General features: G+C 40.5%; 1 protein-coding gene across 1 annotated transcript in view; it reads right to left on the reverse strand.

Moving 5' to 3' along the window:
• Positions 1–21,849, reverse strand: part of FBXO9 (F-box protein 9) — a 34,063-nt gene extending 12,214 nt beyond the window's left edge. The window contains exons 1-7 of the mRNA XM_080666431.1: positions 21,438–21,849; positions 18,409–18,492; positions 14,730–14,885; positions 9,512–9,569; positions 8,029–8,128; positions 5,686–5,816; positions 4,559–4,673 (exon numbers count right to left, since the gene is read on the reverse strand). Of these exons, the coding sequence (XP_080522557.1) occupies positions 4,559–4,673; positions 5,686–5,816; positions 8,029–8,128; positions 9,512–9,569; positions 14,730–14,885; positions 18,409–18,492; positions 21,438–21,440 (647 nt within the window). The 5' untranslated portion in view covers positions 21,441–21,849. The remainder of the gene's footprint in view (positions 1–4,558; positions 4,674–5,685; positions 5,817–8,028; positions 8,129–9,511; positions 9,570–14,729; positions 14,886–18,408; positions 18,493–21,437) is intronic.
• Positions 21,850–22,452: the final 603 nt, after the last annotated feature.

Consider the following 22,452-nt stretch of genomic DNA (forward strand, 5'->3'; position numbering starts at 1 on the left):
CTCACCAAACTTGAGTGTGGAATAAAGGAACTCAGGGGGAACTTCTACAAAAAGAAGGTATAATAAACAGGCAGGCCTGAAGAATACAACTGGCATAAAAAAACCATGAAGGAACCAACAGCAGATTACATGATACAGAAGAAAAGATCAATGACTTGGAAGACAGAATAGTGGAAATCTATAAATCAGAACAGCAAAAATAAAAAATTATAAAACACAAGGATAGTGTAAGGAACCTCTGGGATAATTTCCAGTGCTCAAACACTCCCATTATAAGGGTCCTAGAAGGAGAAAAAGAGGGAAGGAACAGAAACCTTATTTACAGAAATAATGGCTGAAAACTCTCCTAACATGGGGAAAAAAACAGACCTCCAGGTCAAGGAAGCACATAGTTCCAAGCAAGATGACCCAAATAGACCCACATCAAATCATACTGTTATTAAATGGTAAAAGTTAAAGACAATGAGACAATCTTAAAGGAAGCAGGAGAAAAATGACTTACAAACAAAGGAAACCCCATATGGCTATCAGCTGATTTCTCAGCAGCAACTTTACAGGTTGGAAGGGAGTGGAAGGACATCTTTAAAATGCTGCAAGAAAGGAACTGATAGTCTAGATCAAGTTACCCAGCAAAGCTATCATTCAGATTTAAAGGAGAGGTAAAGTTTTTCCCAGACAAGCAAAAACTAAAGGAGTTCATCATCATTAAACCAGTTTTACAATAAATATTGAAGGGTCTTCTTTAAGCAGAAAAGGCCATAAGCAGAAATAAAAGAGTCATAAGCAGAAATAATAGAAAAAGAATCTACCAGGTAAAGCCATATATTTAATAAATATAGCCAATCTAACACTTAAAAAGCTACTATGAAGGTCAAAAGAAAAAAGTAATGGTGGCTGAACTAGAATGTACTCTGGAGAAATAGTAAAATGGTCAGACTGGAGATATATTTTACAAGTAGTGCCAATGAGTTTTTGTTATGGGATTAGTACAAAAAGTGATGTTAAAAGATGTATTGAATAGTCACATGATTCTTACACAACTCAAAAAATATTTAACTTCATTTATAACTTAAAATATTCAAGTTTTAAAGGGTAAAACTACTTATATTGGAACCAAACTAAAAAAAGAGACCCCCCTCCAAATTTATGTTGTAATGCATATTTTTTAAAAATTACTTTTCTTTTATAACATACAAGGTTTAATCCCTGAAAATTTGTTTTCTTAATAAACTCCCTCTTTATGTTTTCTCATGTATAATCAAAAGAAAAGTTAATGGAGGAACAGTGCTAGAGACCCAAATTTCAAAAGGTTGGTGATAATCCACTAGATATTAAATAGGTACTTATTAAATAGAATAGTACATAAAAATCACCAAAAACCAAAGACTTCAAGCAATTCAAATATTTTACCCAAAATACAAGACTCCAAATGAAATTGGGTTATTTAAAAATAGTACATCTAAAATTTAAGAATTAAAGTTACAAAAAAAGTACTAAATGCTAAGGACTAAGTATGTATCTACACTAATAAAAGAGTAAAGATCAAAAGGGAAGAGGTTCGAGAAACCAAGATGGCGGCATAGGTAAGCACCTAAACTGCTGCCCAGCACAACAATTTCAAAACTACAACTAAAAGATAGAACGGACACCATCCAGAACCACAGGAAAGCTGGCTGAGTGGAAATTCTACAACTAGAAGGAAAGAGGAAATCTCACGGAGAAGGAGCTGCAAAGAGCTGAGGTACGGAGACGCGCGCACGCAGAGAGGAAGGGTGGCTGAGTGCCTGGCTGGCTTTCTCTGGCGGGAGGGGGAAAGAAGCCCCCGACTGCACTGAACCTCAGTTCCTACTGCACTGAACCTCAGTTCCGGGCGAAACCCTGTGGACCCAGGCTCATACAGGGGGAGTTTGGACTGTCAGATAGAGAGAAAGGCACACGGAGACTCGGAGACTCAGGGGAGCCGCGGCGGCAGGGGTCTGGAGGTCTGGAGGTGCGAGTGCGCACAAAGACTGACTGTGGAGGTTACCACAGGCTATCCCTAGCGGAAGGGAGTGGGAAGCTCCTGACGGCACTGAACCCCAGTTCCGACTGCACTGAACCAAAGTTCCGGGTGAGCCCTTGGGGACCCACACTCTTACGGGGGAAATCTGGACTGTAAGGCGGAAACTCGGGAACCGCGGAAGGCAGAGGTCTGGAGACTCGCGCGCAAGGGCAGGGTCGACGGGAAGCCAAGACTGTCTGCCCCGCCCTGAGACTCCACCCCTTCCAAGCTGAGCACAGAGGCTTTTGCAATCTGGTGAGGCTAATCCTATAAGGCTGTCTCCAGCACCGAAAATCTCCCAGTGTAGACACAGCTGATCCTCACAGCCAACTGGCCTGCAGGTCAATTCCTCCCAGTGATACCAACAACAATCAAGACTTAATCACAACAAGGCTGTACACACAGTCCACAAAGGGGTGCACCAAGAGTGTCCACCTCAGGTTAACTGGGGAGGCTGACCCACTGGGCCATATAGGAAACCTAGCACACAAAGCTACTCTACCATCTCAGGGAAGCAGTGAAAAATGGGGAGATGAAGAAACAGATCACAAATGAAAGAAATGGAGGAAAACAAACGACTGGATATAGAATTCAAAACCACGGTTATAAGGCTCTTCAAGAATATCCTAGAAAAGGCCGATAAATATAACAAGACCCTCGAACATATGAAAAAGGACCAACTAGAAATTAAACATACACTGACTGAAATAAAAAATATTATACAGAGACCCAACAGCAGACTAGAGGAACGCAAGAATCAAGTCAAAGATTTGAAATACAAAGAAGCAAAAAACACTCAACCGGAAAAGCAAAAAAAAGAAAAAAGAATCCAAAAAGTTGAAGATAGTGTAAGAAGCCTCTGGGACAACTTCAAGCATACCAACATCAGAATTATGGGGGTGCCAGAAGAAGAGAGAGAGCAAGATACTGAAAACCTATTTGAAGAAATAATGACTAAAAACTTCCCCCACCTGGTGAAAGAAATAGACTTACAAGTCCAGGAAGCGCACAGAACCCCAAACAAAAGGAATCCAAAGATGACCACACCAAGACACATCATAATTAAAATGCCAAGAGCAAAAGACAAAGAGAGAATATTAAAAGCAGCAAGAGAAAAACAGTTAATTACCTACAAGGGAGCACCCATACGATTGTCAGCTGATTTCTCAACAGAAACTATGCAGGCCAGAAGGGAGTGGCAAGAAATATTCAAAGTGATGAATAGCAAGAACCTACAACCAAGACTACTCTACCCAGCAAAGCTATTATTCAGAATGGAAGGTCAGATAAAGAGCTTCACAGATAAGAAAAAGCTAAAGGAGTTCATCACCACCAAACCAGTATTATATGAAATGCTGAAAGGTACTCTTTAAGAAGAGGAAGAAGAAAAAAGTAAAGAGAAAAATTATGAACAACAAATACATATCAGCAAGTGAACCTAAAAATCAAGTGAATTAAAAATCTGAGGAACAGAATAAACTGGTGAATATAATAGAATCAGGGGCATAGAAAGGGAGTGGACTGTTAATTCTCAGGGGGAAAGGGGTATGGGGGGGTGCAGGAAGAGACTGGACAAAAATCATACACCTATGGATGAGGACAGTGGGGGGGAGGTAAGGGCAAAGGGGGGTGGGAACCGGGTGGAGGGGAGCTATGGGGGGAAAAAGGAGAAACAATTGTAATAATCTGAACAATAAAGATTTATTAAATTTAAAAAAATAAAATAAAAGAGTAAGATGCAAATTGACCGTACCTTCACAACACCCACAGCCAATCAGGAGTATGCAAATTAACCCAACAAATATGGTGGGTTAATTTGCATACACAGGCGGCAAGTGGCTGGCGGTGGGACGCATGCATCGTCGCCATGGTGACAACACAGGCGTTCCGCACTGCCCCAGCCACTCTGGGCCTCTGGGCAGCATGGGAAGGCAGAAAGGAGACTCTGGCCAGAGCGAAGGCGGTGCAGGCAGCCAGGGGAAGGAAGGCCCGTGCTTGCACGAATCTTCGTGCATCAGGCCTCTAGTTTTTACATAAGATGCCCATGAAAGACTACCAGTCCCAAATGATGTTATACTATGATTATTCTTCACACATAATGATTTCAAAAGTATAGGGTAATTTTTAATGAGCTAAAAGAAAATTCTAGTGCAATCAAAATTTAAATCATTACCACTTAATGGGTTTAGAGTTACTGTGAAAATGGCTTGAGTATTTTTTATTTTTATTTTTTTGTCATGATTTCTTTGCTAAATCAGCTAAGCTAGCATGCAAACTACTCTATGTAAGTGTGTGACTGTATCTGCTCCACATATTATTCTATACCATGGAAACCCAGTGCATTCCAGCCTTTAAATGCTAAGTAGCTTGAGAAAATCACATATGTACAGCTCAGCAAAACTGTTCTAAAATAGGGCTTTTATCCAGAACATCAATCAAGTTCTTTTATTAAAATTGGCAAACGACCATAATCCCTTCTTTTTATCACTGCCTGAGCTGTTTAAAAAAAGTAATTACCTGGCACAGATATAGAATCCTCTGCACACCTGTGACAACTGCTCTAAGGATCTGAGATCCAAATCACTAGACACCACCCATCGGAAGATGTACATCAGGACCTCCATTGGCAGCACTGCAAAAGAAAATCACCCTTTCAGTGACTCTCCTGACAGCCTACTGTCACGTTCTCAGGGCAGGTATACCTTTATGTATTCCTACAAATTTATGAATCACACCTTCAGTGTTGCTCAGACATAAAGCATGAGTGTATTTAACTACCCCAAAGTAATAATGGTTACTAACATGAAGACACAAATATCTTTGTGTGTTGTTTTTTTGTTTTTGTTTTTTTTCCAGTATAGAATAGATCTGAAGCTACTTTTATAAAGCACCCCTATCCCTTGGAAGATCTTTTGCCACCAAGATATATTAAAATAAGTGTGCTAGCCCTAGCCAGCTTAGCTCAGTGGATACAGTGTGAGCCTGTGGACTGAAGGGTCCCAGGTTCGATTCCAGCCAAGGGCACATGCCTGGGTTGCAGGCTTGATCCCCAGTAGGGGGCGTGCAGGAGGCAGCCGATAAATGATTCTCATCATTGATGTTTCTATCTCTCTCTCCTTCTCCCTTCCTCCCTGAAATCAATAAATATATTTTAAAAATAAATAAATAAATAAAATAAGTGTGCTAGAAAAATAATCTACTATATATATGTGTGTGTGTGTGTGATTGCATTTAACAGTAAAAGTTGTTTTCATCTTCTTGAAAATTTCTAATTGCCCCCCATAACAAATGAAACACTTAACATATGAAAAGAAAAAAACAACATTCATTTTTAAACATTCAGCTTATCTCAGGACTACTGTCCAACTTGGCTGAAACATCTGATGATACTCCTCCAATTTTCTTAGGACAGCCCCCAACAACTCAAGACACTCACGCTCTTAGATCTTCAGTGAAGAAAGTATGGCATCCTTGAACAACGGCACTACAAACTTTGATCCACTTTGGACTTTGAAAAGCTTATTAGTATACACAAACCATAATTATAACTACATCTCCAATCTTATCTGACCTTGGAAGTTTGGAAATCTAAAATCTAAGGTTAAAGTATTTCTCATGGACTGATAACAAGCGTAAATTCTCACCTGATATGTGAGTCTGACTGCTCTCAAGTTCGGGCTGACACAGTTTGAGCACAGACTCCTGAAACGTGAGCTGCTGCTGGAAGTAGGACAACAGATCTGCCATCTTGCTATCATCATCGTTATCTTCAATGCTGCAAAAGGAGGGAGGTGAATACACTAAGGGCCTCAGTCTACAAACATAAAGCTTAGTAACTGATTTTTCATAGTATTTTCAAATCTTCTTTATAAAAAGTCATCTAAAAGCAAACTACTGCTTTTTTCTTTGATGTGATAAAAGTATGCCCTGCCTTGCAGAAGAGTACCATAACAAAGCTTCAGCAAATTTAATTCCCACCCAGAATTAGAATTAGAATTTTGGAATACAAATGTTGAGATTTATTAGTTTCATTGTAGAGATTTCATGTGTTAATGAAAAAGATAATTTCACATGATTTTTAAAATCTTATGTAAACATATTCTTTTAAAAGTGACTGTAATCCATCTAATTGGATAAAAGTCAAATATATTGTACAGATGTCATTTGAGGTACTTACCAAGGGTTTTCTAACAGATGTGCCTTATCACCCTACATTTAGAGGAAAACGTGTAACTTAAAAAATCTTAGGGTCCACAAATCATCTACCAATATAAACAAACATGTAGAGTTCCATTTTTGCTGAGAGTAACCTTAAAAATGATCAGCTGTACCAAATGGCTTAGATGAGGATGAAGTTAAGAAACCAGGAAATCTTATTATAATACAACAAAGGGTGAGTGTGGTTCAGTCTAAATGGATTCAAGAGCTACTTTATCAACATTTTGCAAAAGGCAAAAAAAAAAGAAAAAAAAAAGCAGAGACTTTTAGGGCTTATTATATATGATAAAAAACACACAGATGTATCTTTAAAGAACTTTCATAGCATTTAGGTTTGTATAAAGGAATTTCACAGAAAAAAAATGCTTCTTTAATGTTTTAATACAAACTTCCTTAACAACACTTGGAAGTCTATTTTTAGAACTGGCTAAGAACTGGGTCCAAATGATTCTACCCAAATTTTAAAGAGGCTTAGCAAAAGCCCAAATGATACCTTTTAAGTATGAACTACCTTACACTACTATTAAGTCTAATCTGCCAAACAATATTATTGGCTGAAAAGTTCAAATAGGCAATTAATAATGACTTCATTGGGATGTTTTGAATGTGGCTTATCCAAAGCTTAAGTGCTAATACTATAAGCAGTTAACAAACACTGGTAATAAATATAAGTTATTGATAAAGGAAACTTCTTATTTCATGGCAGAAGTAATATGATAATATAATGTCTTATTAACCAAACTCTATTTTTTCTAGATGTTCATCTTTTAAAAAAAATATATTTTTATTGATTTCAGAGAGGAAGGGAGGGATAGAAACATCAATGATGAATCATTGATTGGCTGCCTCCTGCACGCCCCCTACTGGGGATTGAGCCCACAACTTGGGCATGTGCCGCAATAGGGAATCGAACCGCAACCTCCTGGTTCAAAGGTCGATGCTCAACTGCTGAGCTGAGCCACATCAGCCAGACAGAGTTGTTCATTTTAAACCTGACATTGTCTCATGGGTTCAGACTCCCTTCCCTTCTATTATCAGCAGATTGGGCTTCTGGGGATAAAGGGGTTGAGCCAAAATAATTTTATAATTGTTTTGCAAATAGCTTCAAAAGTACTGACTTCAAAATATATTGTCTTGATCTTTATCATATAAAACCATCACGGCTGACTCAAGAGCTGGGTCTATCCAATGAAATATGGTTTATTTGTTGAGTGCTTATATCCTGCACCTGTGCTTTTAAACCAACGTTACAGTTAACAATATTCCACCTAGATACCTTAAGGAATAATAAACTAAGTCTTGTTACAATTCAGCATTTTCCTAATAAAATGAAAAGCCCCCTTGTAAGTAAAAATTTATAGTTTCAAACATATACAAAAGGAGAAAGACTAGTGTAATGAAACCCTATTTCAACAGTTATTAACACTTTTCAATTCTGGCTTAATTACATTTTAATAGTCTTGACTTTAAATAGGTTTCAAAAAGTTGAAATATGCCCTGTAATTTACTCCTTTCAATAATCACTGCTTTTGTAAAACAATTCTTTCATCACCTTATTTCTGTGTCTATTTAAAATGTGCATTTCTATATTTTAATATTAAATTTCCCTAATTAAAAATTTCTATAACTTTATCAACAAGTCTTTATACTAAACACTATATGACTTAAGAGAAAAGTACCATCTTCTTATCATGTTAAGAGTCAACAGGCCAAAGATGCTTAATTTTAACAAACTCTATGTATTACTGTCTATCAAATTATATACGCACTAGCTGTTTCCAACGCCATCACCATCTGGAGACCGGGTATAAGTAATCTTGAACTCTATATCAGGTACAAGTTGCATAGCCCTACGATAAAACTTGATGGCTAAAAGAAGAAATAAAGCTAAATTAGCTATGACCACACATTTTTATCATTTCCTTTGATTACCCTTAACTGTGGTTTAGTTTGGTAACTTTCTTTACAAACAGCCAAATTCCCTTTATCTACATGCCACAGTAGTTCAGTGAACAAACTTATTTCTAAACCTTACTACTCAGAAATAATCTTTCTTTCCCTAAAGCTAACATGTTACAGAAACGTAAGGTGTTACATTTTACTGGTCTTTTAGCCCTTCCCATCTTTTTCCTCGGCCTCTTATGTATTGTCAGAAGGGATCTTATGTAGATGTCTTTCTTCAAACTTTGAAAATGCAATTGCTATAACCCCAACAAAAAAACTTTTAAGTAAATTTTTCTTTCTAAAACCCAGAATTAAGGAAAATCAAATGCTCCCTAGTGGGTGGAATAAAGAGAAGAGTTTTTTCTAATTTATTCTTCAAATCCAACTTTAGTCCAGCTGCCTCTTATTTAGCTAAATAGCCTTTAAAACCTCTTTTTGTTTTTGTTTTAAATAAATCTCCTGGCCTGGGGTTTAGAGTTATAATATTTGATAATATCTTACACAGTGATATACCAATAGAACGTGGGGCTGTAGAGGTCAACTAGATGAAGTCTACTTAATTCAGTACACTCTACCATGTTTTTTATTACTCTGGGTGAATAACTGTACACTAAGTGGAGGTGGGAATTTTTCAAACTAATTAAGACTATAGAGAGATATTAATTGGATCCTTTTAATATCTCAAGGTGACAAATATCACTAGAAGAAACTTGCCAATAATGCAATAATTTTGAAAATGTCATTTTAGGGGCATATTCAAGGGCTCCGAGCAAAAGAATATTTCGTATGCCCCAATTATTAGCTTTACTATGTCAAAATGAAAGCCCAAATACAAACATAATATGATAAATAGCCTCATCATTGTGTTTACTTATGTATTTCCATTAGCCTACTAATAGAAACAAAGTTAAAGGGTATTCCTTCACAGATAACATAAATTAGAACTTAGAAAATATGTTCCTCAATGGATCCTTAATATTTCCCCCTGAAGTAATTTCACTTATAAAAGAAGCATAATCTATTTTTAAATTAGTAATATTTTTAAGACTTTATTAAAATGAAGAATATTAAAACCTAAATATTAAAAAAGTCATTTTACTCATCCTATCAATATTAGGTTTCCAGCAATATTTTTTTTGAAAAGAGTAAGGTTATATAGAAATAAAATTTTTATTTTTGATAGTTTAAGAACCAGTTTAAAATATAGGGAGACTGATGTTCTATACCAAATATATTCTAGTAAAAAAATTTCTCAGTAACAGAGTCATTATTCAGAAATGTCATGACAGCATGACCCTGAGTTTTTACCTTCATAGAGAGCTCCATTTTGTTCTTCTTCTACTGCTTTTAGGAAGAGTTCTCGAGCCTATAAAAATAAACGGTGGAAAATATTTTGAAAATCAGTATTAAAAATGAGTATGAATAGCAGAAATAGTCCTCTCAACAAATGGTGCTAGAACAACTGAACATCCATAGGCAAAATAACAAACCTCGACCTAAACCTCACATCTTACATAAAAATTAACTTGAACGTGATCGTGGACTTAAATTAAAATTTTTTAAACTTGCAGGAAAAAAAATGATAAAGAAAATCTTGGAGACCTAGCAGTAAGCAAAATTCTTATACTTCACACCAAAAACACAAGCCATAAAAGTTGATAAATTGGACCTCAGCAAAGTTAAAAACGTGTTCTGCAAAATATTCTGTTAAAGAAGATGGAAAGACAAACTATAACCTGAGAGAAAGCATTTAGAAAACAAAATGAACTCTCAAAACTCAACACTGAAAACACAAGAGAATATATGTGTGTGTGTGTGTGTGTGTGTGTGTGTGTGTGTGTGTGTATTTAATTGATTTTAGAGAGAGAGGAAGGGAAAGGGAGAGAGAGAGAGAAACATCAATCAGCTGCCTCCTGCATGCCCCCTACTGGGGAGCAAGTCCTGACCAGGAATCAAACCAGTGACCTTTAGGTTCACAGGATGATGCTCAGCCAAAGCCACACCTGTGGGACTATGGCAGGTTCTTTTAACCAAAGATGCACTTATCTAGAAATTACACTCTTAGGCCAAAGAAATTAAAACTTAATATTCATGCAAAACCTGCACATGAATAGTCACAGCAGCTCTATACATAATAGCCAAACACTGGAAACAACCCAAATGTCCTTCAACTGGTGGATAAAGAAATTGGGTATCCATAACATGCAATACTACTGAACAATAAAAAGGAACAAACTTTTTATACACGTAACTTTAATGGATCTTAAAGGAATTAGACTAAGCTCAAAAGTGTATGGTTCAATTTATGTAGTATTTTTTAATATTAAAATTATATGCTTCGAGTCAAGATGATGGTGTAGGTAAACATGGTATTTGCCATCTTCCACAACCACATCAAAATTACAACTAAAACAATCACCATTCAGAACCACCTGAAATCTAGCTGAAAGGAAGTCCTACAACTAGGGAATTGAAGAAGCAGTACATCAAGACTGGTAGGAGGGGTGGAGATGTGGGGTGAATTATGAACCGGTTGGTCCCACTCCCACATATGGTGGTTTAAAATCGGGAGGAATATCTTGGCTGGTTTCCCTGAGGCGTGAGGGGTCCCAGCCCCACACCAGGCCCCCCAAGCCCAGGGTTCCAGTGCTGGGAAGAGAAGCCCCTGTAACTTCGGAGTGCAAAAACCAGAAGGTATTGTGGCTGAGTGACATGGAGGCTGCTGGCCTCAGGCAGCTCCTCTTAAAGAACCCATGCACAGACTTACTCCCTCTGAGCTCCAGCACTAGAGCAGCAGCTTGAAAGGAACCTGGGACATTCAGGATGGAACTTGTGTGGAATCAGAGTAAGAGCTGGAGAGGCAGCTTTCTCCCAGACAAAAGTGCTGACAGAGGCCATTACTCCTTTGCTGAGATCTCTCCGCCACAGAGCGACAAGCCAGTGCCATATCTGAATCTCCATCAACCTGGCTCACACTTTTTGCCCTGCCCTGGTGATTCCTTGAAACCCCACCCCTACCTACTTACAGGTTCAACCAAGCCATTTGCAGTGCCTATTCCATACAACTGATTTCATGCTTCAGACTTTCCTAAAATCTCTCAGACAAGCAGCAGCTGGCCTCAGCATGCCCTGTACCTCTCAGTAAGTGGCCCCAGGCCTGGCACTAGTGGCAGTCCACCTTGGTTCACAGCTCGGTCTCTCTGGGACACCTCCAAGCTCAATACAAGTAGAAGCCATCTGTAGACTGCTTTGTAGTTCATGCTGGGTAGCCCCAGGCAGGGCACAGGGAGTGACTGATTTTGTACCTCCCAGAAGGCTCCAAAGCCAGTGCACCTGGTGGTCAGTTTTGACCACTCTGGATTACAACTCTACCATCTTCACAAGTGACACACTCAAGGGGCAGACTCAGTGAGCACCAAAGCCCCACTGAAGCAAGTCCAGAGCTCCATAGGGTCAGCTCCTGCATAACAGCTCTTCTGCTGTAGTAGCAGCCGATCCTTGCAATTGATTGGCTTGGGGATCAATCCCTCCCTGTGACACCTACATCAATCAATGTTCAACTACAATAGGACAGTGCACAGTTCACACAAGGGCATACCTGGAGTGCCCAGCTCAGGTGACTGGGAAGGCTGAGCCACTGGGCCCTACAGAACAACTACTACATACACAAGGTCACTCTACCAAGTCCTGGAGACATAGCAAATCTACCTAATACATAAAAACAGACACAGAAAAGCAGTCAAAATGTGGAGACAAAGAAACATGCCACAAATGAAAGAACATAGGAAATCTCCAGAAAAATAACTAAATAAAATGAAGCAAGGAAACTACCAGATACAGAGTTCAAAACAATGGTTATAGAGATGCTCAAGAAACTTTAGTGAGAACTTCAAGGACCTTAGTGAGAACATCAACAACATAAAAAAAAGGACCAGTCAGAAATGAAAGATACACTACTGAAATAAAGAATAATTTATAGGGATTCAACAGTAAAGTAGAGGACGCTGAGAATCAAATCAAGAATTTGGAATATAAGAAAGCAAAAAACACCCAATCAGAAGATCAGAAAGAAAAAAATCTAAAAATATGAAGATAGTGTAAGGAGCCCCTTGGACAACTTCAAGTGTACCAACCTTCATATCATGGGAGTGCTGGAAGGAGAAGAAAGGGAGCAAGAAATTGAAAACCTACTTGAAAAAATGATGACAAAAAAACTTCCCTTACCTAGTGAAAGAAATAGACATACAAGTCCAGGAAGCACAGAGAGACCCAAACAAGATGAACCCAAAGAGGCCCACACCGAGGCACATCAAAATTAAAATGCCAAAGATTAAAGACAAAGAGAGAATCTTAAAAGCAGCAAGAGAAAAGCAGTTAGTTACCCATAAGGAAGCACCCATATGACTGTCAGCTGATTTCTCAACAGAAACTTTGCAGGCCAGAAGGGAGTAGCAAGAAATATTCAAAGTGCCCTAACCAGTTTGGCTTGGTGGATAAAGCCTTGGCCTTTGGACTAAAGGGTCCCAGGTTCAATTCCGGTCAAGGGCATGTACCTTGGTTGCAGGCACATACCCACTGGGAGGTGTGCAGGAGGCAGCTGATCAATGTTTCTCTCTCATCGATGTTTCTGACTCGCTATCCCTCTCCCTTCCTCTCTGTAAAAAAATCAATAAAATATATTAAAAAAAAAAAAGAAATATTCAAAGTGATGAAAGCAAGGACCTATAACCAAGATTACTCTACCCAGCAAAGCTATCACTTAGAATTGAAGGTCAGATAGAGCTTCACAGACAATAAAAAGCTATAGGAAACCAGTATTACATCACCACCAAACCAGTATTACATGAAATGTTAAAGGGTCTTCTTTAAGAAGAAGAAGAAAAAGATAAAAAATATGAACAATGAAATGGCAATAAATACATATCTATCAACAGTTGAATCTAAAAAATTAAAATAAATGAACAAGCAGAACAGAAACAGACTCATAGATACAGACAACATTGTGACAGTTACCAGATGGGAGGAAAGTTAGAGGGATGGATGAAAAAGGATAAGGGATTTACAAGTACAAATTAGTCATAGTCCATGGACACAGACAATAGATAGGTGAAGGCCCAGGATGGGGTGGGAGATTGATGGAGGGGGGCAAAGGGGAAAAATGGGGGACATCTGTAATACTCTCAACAATAAAATAAGATTTAAAAAAATATTAAAGTTATAGAAATGGAGAATAGATCAGTTGTTGTCAGTAGTTAGGAATGGCTGGGGAAGAGGGAGAGATGAGAGAGTGTAACTATAAAGGTATAGCAAGAGGTGGCCTTGTGGTGACAAGATGATTCTGTACCTTGATTGTGGTAGTGGTTATATGAAGCTTCACATTAATAAAATTGCACAGAACTATTTATTTACATACACACACAAAAGTGCTTCTAAATCTAGAAAATCTGAATAAGCCCCAAGCATTGTACCAATGTATATTTCCTAGTATTATAGCTATGCAAGACGTCACCATCGAGGGAGAATGGGAAAAGAGTCCAAAAGACTTCCCTATACATGTGAATCTGTAATTATTTTAAAATTAAAACAAGGGTCCTAATATATGGTGATGGGAAAATATTTGACTTTGGGAGGTGGGCACATGGTGCAATATACAGATCTTGTAACATAGAAACACACTCCTGAAACCTGTATGATCATGTTGACCTATATCAGTGGTCGGCAAACTGCGGCTCGTGAACCACATGCGGCTCTTTGGCCCCTTGAGTGTGGCTCTTCCACAAAATACCACGGCCTGGGCGAGTCTATTTTGAAGAAGTGGCGTTAGAAGAAGTTTAAGTTTAAAAAAATTTGGCTCTCAAAAGAAATGTCAATCGTTGTACTGTTGATATTTGGCTCTGTTGACTAATGAGTTTGCCGTCCACTGACCTATATCACCCCAATCAATTTAATAAAAACATAAAAATTAAAACAAAATGAACATGGAAGTTTTTAGTTATCATGGTAATGTCAATTATTTAATGGCAAATTACTTGTAAATAAAGATGGTATAAAGATCTGATGGCATAAAGATGACAGCTTCTGTGGTATAGGAGAATAATGAAAAGATGGGGTGCTGTGCCCACTTCATGTGAGTAACAGGAAAGAAGTAAACAATCAGACAGCATCCAAAATTTTTCCAGTGGGAGCACTTTGAAAATTTTCCAAAATAAGGATGTGATTAATGCATCATTATAAATTCGTTCAATTGAAAATATAACAAAATACTGCATTAAGACCTTTGAAAAGGTGTTAACATTTGAATAATTTTTTGCCCTTCTGTAATAAATTCAGAGGCATCAACCTCTAAGAGACCATTTGAATCTCAGGGATCTATAAATTATCAAAGACAGGTCCATGAATATAGTGTACCTGCAGGAAAGAAGCCCATAAGGAGTGGTGATATCACTCAAAGAACCTAGAAGTGAGGGATGGATAAACTGGTATACTTGTCAAAGTTTTTTTCAAGTATGATGTCCATAATACTTAACTTTTCTTCTTTTGCCAGTTCTTGCTTTCCTTTGGTGTCTGCTGCTTTCAGAAAAGAGCCTCTTGCTGCTCTGCAAGATCGAGTTTCTAAATTGCCAGAGCCTACGCCTGGGGCAAGTTCAAACATCCACTGAGCTCTGAACATCTGGAGTTGTGCCTAAAGGAGAAAAGTATTTTAGGACTCCTCTAGAAAGAGTAGCTCAACTTGGGAACAATTTGTCAATAGGTCTTATATACCTCTATATATAAAAACTCAATATGCAAATAGACCGAAGGGTCACTATGATGTGCACTGACCACCAGGGAGCATGCACGGAACATGGCAGGTGTTGGCTGCAGCAGGATGGTGGAGCAGGTGAGCAGGGGCTCCAGACCAAGGTGGGGTGCTGGTCGCTGTCATCAGGGTGAGCCTCTGGTGGTTACTGAAAATTCTTTGCTCCTGCACGCCGTGGTCCCGCCCAGCACTCGCACCTGCAGCTGGCGCCGGAGCCACTGCTCACACCCACTGACAGCTCCAGCCCCACTTGCACCTGCAGCCAGTGCTGGAGCCGCCGCTCGTACCCGCTGCCAGTGCTCAGTGCCATAGCGGGTGCGAGTGGCAGCTGCCAGCCCCAATCTCCCTGAGGGCTCCTCCACCTCCCCCTGCTCCTGAGGGGCAATCAGGGCAGCAGCCGCCACTTGCACCTGCTGACAGCGCTGGTCCCGCTCACACCCACTGCTGGCACCGGCCCCAATCACTCCGTGCTGTCAGGGGGTGCAAGTGGGGCTGGCACCTTCAGCGCGTGGGAGTGGCAGCAGTGGGAGCGGGGGCCACATAGGAAGGGCCAGGCGGGGGCGCGGAGGATGGGCTGAGACCTGCCTCTGTGCCCACTGCAGCCTTGAGGCTCACAGTTCCTTTCAAGGTGCACAAATTCATGCACTGGGCCCCTAATGTGTATGTGTGTGTGTGTGTATATATATATATATATATATATTTTTTTTTTTTTTTCTAAAACCAGAAAACACTCTTTTAAATTACTAATAAATGCCTATTCTAAAATAATTTTCTGCTTCAGACTTGAAAGAAATAATGAAAATTTGCCTAAAATAAGATTGTTTACACAGAAAACATCTAATGGTATGAGAAAAACAAGTTTTAATTAGAATAAAAAATATACACCATCACTTAGGCACTCAACTTAGATGCTTTCAAACATTTGTTTCCTTGGAATACACTATCTAGCACAGTGGTTCTCAACCTTTCTAATGTCGCGACCCTTTAATACAGTTCATGTTGTGGTGACCCTCAACCATAAAATTATTTTCGCTGCTACTTCATAACTGTAATTTTGCTACTGTTAATGAATCATAATGTAAATATCTGTGTTTTCCGATGGTCTTAGGCGACCCTGCTAGCAGTTCTCAATCTGTGGGTCACGACCCAGAAAACCAGAGAACCACTGCTGTAGAGCCTAAGACCATCGGAAAACACAGATATTTACATTACGATTCATAACAGTAGCAAAATTACAGTTATGAAGTAGCAACAAAAATAATTTCATGGTTGGGGGTCACCACAACATGAGGAACTGTGTTAAAGGGTCGCGGCATTAGAAAGGTTGAGAACCACTGATCTAGCAGATGTTGAGTGCTGCTAAAATTTCTGTATGCAAACCCAACGTTATCTGTTAACAACCCTTCTCTTTTTTAATAAAATATTTTTTCTAATACATATCATTAATCTTTTTTAAATGCAGGATAACTGAAGTCCCCTGTGTGGTGGACTGTGCTGTGCTGCCACATTCCCCAAAATGCTGGGATTCCCTCAGCTGTTAGCCTTTTTGGGATATTGCTTCAGCAAGATCATACATACTCCCTTCCCAGGTGATTCCTACCCAAAGATACATCGATGAAAGTAATCAGTGACTGAAAAAGCCAGACTCTCAAAGGTTCTTCCATCCTCAGAACTTCCACAGGAATAACAAAGGTGGTCCATTAAGAATGCAAAGCAGCTCAACTCCCCCCAACTCTGGCTTCCCTCCCTCCCTTTAAGGTGACAAAACAGTGTTGATCCCAAGAGTACTGCTTTAAATACCTCCTACATGGTACTCTCCATCTCCAAGTTTGCTTTCTAGGGAACCCAACCCAAGAGGCCCTTCCTCCCAGAGAAGGCCATTGCCAATGGGATTGTGTATTAGTCCTGGCTTTTAAAATCTATATTATAAAGAGGTAATATGCAAATTAGGCCAGGACTCTGTAACGGGTCACAACCAGACAGGAGGAGGTTGCGTGCGCAGGTAAGGCCCAGAGTGAAGACAGAGACAGAGGCAGGGGGGCCTGCCTGAGCCGGTGAGGTAGCTCAGGCAGCCCCGGTGCGGACACAGGCAGGGGAGCCGGGGGACGCTGCAAGTCAGGCACAGGTCCTGGCCCCCTGCGGCCCCAGAGTGGACACAGGCAGGGGGCCAGGGGACGCTGCGAGTCAGGCATGGGTCCCGGCCCCCCACGGGATGCCTCCTCGCAAGGCGGGAGTGGGGCACCTCCTCGCGCTATTTCAATCGTGTGCTGGACCTCTAGTTATATATATAAATAATGTTTCTAAAATATTTTTTCTCTCTATTCTGCACACTGCTTTTGTTTGGGATCCCACCTTCCTACATCTAACACGTATACCTCTAACCTCAAGAATCTTTAGCAGCACTCTTAATATTTACTAGATGTTGCATTCCAAATGAATATTATAAAGCTTAAGAATTCAGTAAGATGCACTTAACAAATTACAATGAATATTTTTCTATTTCAATGCACAAAGATTTACCCCATTCTTTTAAATGGCTGCTGTGTATTTCACTGTATGGATGCATCGTTACTTAACACAAGTGATAGATACTTAGGCTGTATTCCATTTTTCCATATAAATAATGCTACAATAAACATTTCTGTACATGTATATTTACTCACTTTCTCCATGATTCTTTAGGATTAATTTCCTGGAAGCAGAATTGCTGGTTCAAAGGGAATGTATGTTTCTCATTTTGACCCATATTGTTACTCTTTCAAAAAAGTTGTAGCAATTACACTTTCATATACACTGCATCAGTGTTCTCATAGCCTGGATGGCAATGGGCATTATTCACCACCAATCTGATCATTTAAAAAAAATTAAGTGTAGATTTAATTTGTATTTTTTAAATTATTAATGAGGCTAGTTATCTTTTCAAATTTTTAATAGCCATTTATATTATTTTTTCCATTAGTTGTCCATTCATATATTTCTACCTTGTGTTCCTCTTGCTGATTTATAAGATATCCTATATACTGAGGCTATCAAACCTCTGCCCATATGTGGTAGTTTTTACAGTTGATTATTTCTCTTTTGACAGATTTATGATGTCTTTTGCTATATATAGGTTTAAAAATGTTAGGTGGTCAAATCTGTCAATCTTTTTCTTTGAGGCCTTAAGCCTAGGTTTGTATACTTTAAACCCATATACTGAACTACACAGCAGCAATTACTGATAAATCTTTTTACAGAAAAAAAGAAATCTATAACATAGTTATAATTTAAGCATTCTATAAACCAGTATAAAAATACAGTTAAATCCAATGCAAAGAAAACTATAGATCTTCACAATTATGACCAACTGCCGTTTATGTCTGGAAAGCAATGGAATAAGAATTAAATATATAATGAAGAAACATGCCTGCAGATCTGTTTCCGCAGGGCTTTCGTTTTCATCATCATCTGCTCTGATCATATCAGAATGACAATCTTCCTCCGCTTCTGCCTGAAGGGGGGAAGGAGGGAAACAAATAATCAACATCAATTTCTCTTTGAAATCTACACCTATTTATTTAGCCACTCGCCCAATGAAATATAAAGTTGCTTTTCTCTAGATACTTTCCTCACAGGCTCTAGTTTTAAATGTTTTGGTAGGTGGTTAAAAAGAACAACTATGCTTTGGAAAATAACATTCAGTTGTGGTATAGAGTTCAGCAAATAGTTTTCCTTTTACAGATCACTTTAAAGATGATGTATATAATCCATGTATAGATGTTCCTTCTTTTACACACTGGCATCTTATTAATGTGTGAATATGACTTTTTTTCTGCTTAATGTTTTAAGTGCACTAGGAAAGCTCATAAACCAAGGCCATGTAACAGTGAAATGTTTTTTGTAAAGAAGCCCCTTCTACTTTATAAATCCAGATTTTTATATATTGGATTAATTTAAAATGGAATAAAGCAGGACTGGCATGACTGTGCATGGTTTGGAGCTTAACAGAAGTCTCACATCAATTTATTTCATTTTATTCTTCTTTTCTCAATAAATGTTTGCTAAATTAAACTGAACCCTACCTTCCAGTGAAGATGAAATGTTGCCTAGGTTCAGTCTGTTAAGTAATAGACTTATTAGCAAATGGGACTTGCTTAATACTTACTGTGGACAGTCCTATAGAGAAATGTGGCAATCAGGGAAATGACCTTGAAGGTTAGAAAAAAATAACAAAACTATTTAATTTTACTCTTTCCAAAGATGTTAAGTTTCACAATTGCCCATTTTAGTTGTAATTTGTTTCCCGGGGGGTGGGGGGGTGGTGGTGGAATGTATTAGCACATATCTTGGAGTACCGTAACTAGTTATGTACTAGAACTACTCTGTAGTGCAACATAAATAAGCCTAGCTTCCTATCTTATCTCTGCGAACCAGACTTCAAGCAGGGGTGCCTTTAAGACTTGAACCAGTTTGTATATGATAAAGTGCTTGACACACTGTAAAAGCTAAATCAGCAAAGAAATAAATAAAAGAGGCCAAAACTCGGACACATTTCCAGAAACTGGAAAATTTAAGCAATACATTTCTTCTTCTGAGTCTTAAGCTGGGAGTTTTCCGCACTAAGAACATCACTAATAGGAAAATACACAAGAAAGAACTGTGAATTTATAGATCCCGCTGAGAAATGTATTTCTTCTCAAGTAAGAGCCTGCTTTATTATTGTAAACTCTAAGTACAGCTAATTACAAGGGAATCTGGGTCCCCTAGGGTAACCAGGGAACAACAGCTTTCTCTACCTCGAGCCTCGTGGTCATACTAAACTGACTTCAACACTTCCCCTGCTCTCTCCAGATCCCTGCTCCTGCGTATGCTGTTTGAATGACGGCTGGAATGACTGCTGCTCCTTACTCACTTGGCTACTCATCCTTCAAGATTCAGCTCAGGAATCATCCCAGTAGAGGGCATTTGTTGATCCTTTTAATTGCCGCTTTTCATTACACTTGTGCTTGTATCAGGACACTTAAGACTTGTCCCTTGTTTTGACATTCTATGATTAAAAGTTTACCACAAATCACCTTACAATTTTGGTTATATTGAAGTTCTGGTATTGTACCAGAGTCCAGCACTATGCCAGGCTGATAACAGGTGCTCAAAAAAAATCGGTTGAATTAATAAAATGCCATGTGGATATATAATGCATTTCTCAAGAATGAGGAAACAGGAAATCTATAATACAGATGGCATCTTTCTTCTTCATGAGCTCCTGTTTTATCACAGAGTTTTAATCCATCGTTACTTTGATTGCGACAGTATGGCAAAAACGAGAAACTATCAATTTAGGTTTTACTACATTTTTCAATTCAAATACCACTTGAAATAAGCAGGTCCTCAGCTGTCATCCGAGATTTTCACTTAGTTTTTCCTAATTGAGTGTGACCTAAACCTCACCTTTCACTTGGGTAGCCCGTGTCTTCATCATTTAACTCCTGTTTCACACGTGGGATTAATGAAATATAAAAAGTTAAGTACTTAATACTGTCCAGAGAACCAGTATTTAGGTGCATAGTCAATTACTGCTTTTCCTATCCAGATTAATAAAATCAAATAATTCAGCCACTCATTTATTCAATAAATATTTGAGTGTCTACTGTAAGCTAATTAGTTTGGTATCATTTCACTCTTGAGTCATGCAACCCTAGAGATCAGTTTCTCGGACGGACAATGATTTCAAGCCAAAGCAAGGCAGCACAGGGCAGAGACTACATAGTCCTGCCTGAAATAGTCCTATGGAATTTGCGTTGTCGATTTCTGGAGCTTAGCTCAGTCTCTCCATTTGCACCGCACTGTCGCTTCTCAGGCCCTCGCTGCTGAGAGGTGAGACAAAATCCTCCCAACCCCACGCCGCCTGGCCCGCCTGCCAGCATCCTATCCAGGGCACTGCCGCGTCACGGGGCAGATGCGCCCGAAACCCAGGCCTCTCCGTGGGCACGGCTTTGCAGAGGGGGAGCAATCAACAAGTGCCTCTGTTTGCCAGGGCTCCCTCCGGATTCCAGATGCGGCGTCAACCTATGCTCAATGCTTCTGATAAAATCCCTCGAGAGGAGCGAGATTGGTTCAGGGTCCTCAGCGAGCCGACAAGAGGCATTTTTCTCGGCCGTCCTGCAAACCCACTCTCCTCACATCGACCCCGGCTGAGGGTGCAGGAAGAAAGCCCGGGGAGTGCTCAGGGCTAGCACCCCTCCACTCCCCAGGCCAGAGGTCCTACAAAGGGTAGCGGCCGTGCAGCTCCCACTCCTCCCAGCCCCTTCCTGCTCCCTCAGGGTTCCTCCCCGCAGGCCGGGCCCCTCGGCACACCGCACCCCCTCCGGCACACCGCACCCCTTCCGGCACACCGCACCCCCTCCGGCACACCGCACCCCCGCCTCGCAGGATCCCCTGACCCCCTCCTCAGATTACCATGCTGGCGGGCCGGCCGGCCGCGGTCGAGGGGTTCTCCGCGCCCCCTCGGCACCGTCCCCCGAGGAGGTGTGCTGGGTGTCCGGGTGTCTACTCTTGCCTGTCTACTGCAGAGGGCTTAGCAGAGTTCTCGGTCGGAGTAGCGCACCAGGCAGCGGCGGTAACTGCGGGCCCGGCGTACGGCAGCCATCTTCGCGGGATCGGGGGCCAGATCGGGGCGCGCTGGAGCGGCGGTCGCGGACGCGAGGACCGGAGAGATACCCGTCGCTAGCGGAGGCCGGAGACTGTGCGAGAACCAGAGCGTCCGTCCTACTGAAGACCCCACACGCCGCCGCAGAGCTAACCCCTCCGCTGCAGAAAGCTGCGCCGCCGCATCGAGCATGCGCAGTGCCCCGCCGCCGCCTGCGTGGGCGGCTCGGCCGGACCGCCGGCGCGTGCCGCCTAGTGGAGGACGAGGGGGCGTGGGCCTACTGTGTGCGCGAGGCCAAAAGTAGGCGAGAGGTCACCAATTTGCGGACCCCCAAACTCAACCCACTTATTCGGCTCAGTGAACACTTATGCAAACTTGGAAAACCATTATCTCAAAAATGTAACTCAAGCGGTGGGTGGCTGGGTGGGCAGAGATCAACCAAAGAACTTGTGTGCATGTATGCAAATAACCCATGGATACTGACAATAGGGTGTTGAGGGCCTGGGGTGGGGGTGCGGGGGCGGGCTAGAAGGGGTCACTGGGGTGGAAAGGGGACATATGTAATACTTTAAACAATAAAAATTTAAATCTTAAAAATAAAATGTAACTCGTTAAGGGTTGAGACCCTATGGCAGGTAGCCCTAATGAGCATCCAACTAGCGCTCCGGGCTGTCCCGCGGCGACTCTGGCTGGAGTGTCACGCCAGGAATGCAGGGGAACTGTGAAACCCCGCTACATCACAGGCTATTGTAACGACTTAACTTTTTAAAAGCACGGGTCTGGAGGTTGAGGAAAAGATACGTTTAGGAGAGCGGCAGGAGGATG

Source organism: Plecotus auritus (assembly GCF_963455305.1).
Source record: "Plecotus auritus genome assembly, chromosome: 4".
NCBI lineage: Eukaryota > Metazoa > Chordata > Mammalia > Chiroptera > Vespertilionidae > Plecotus > Plecotus auritus.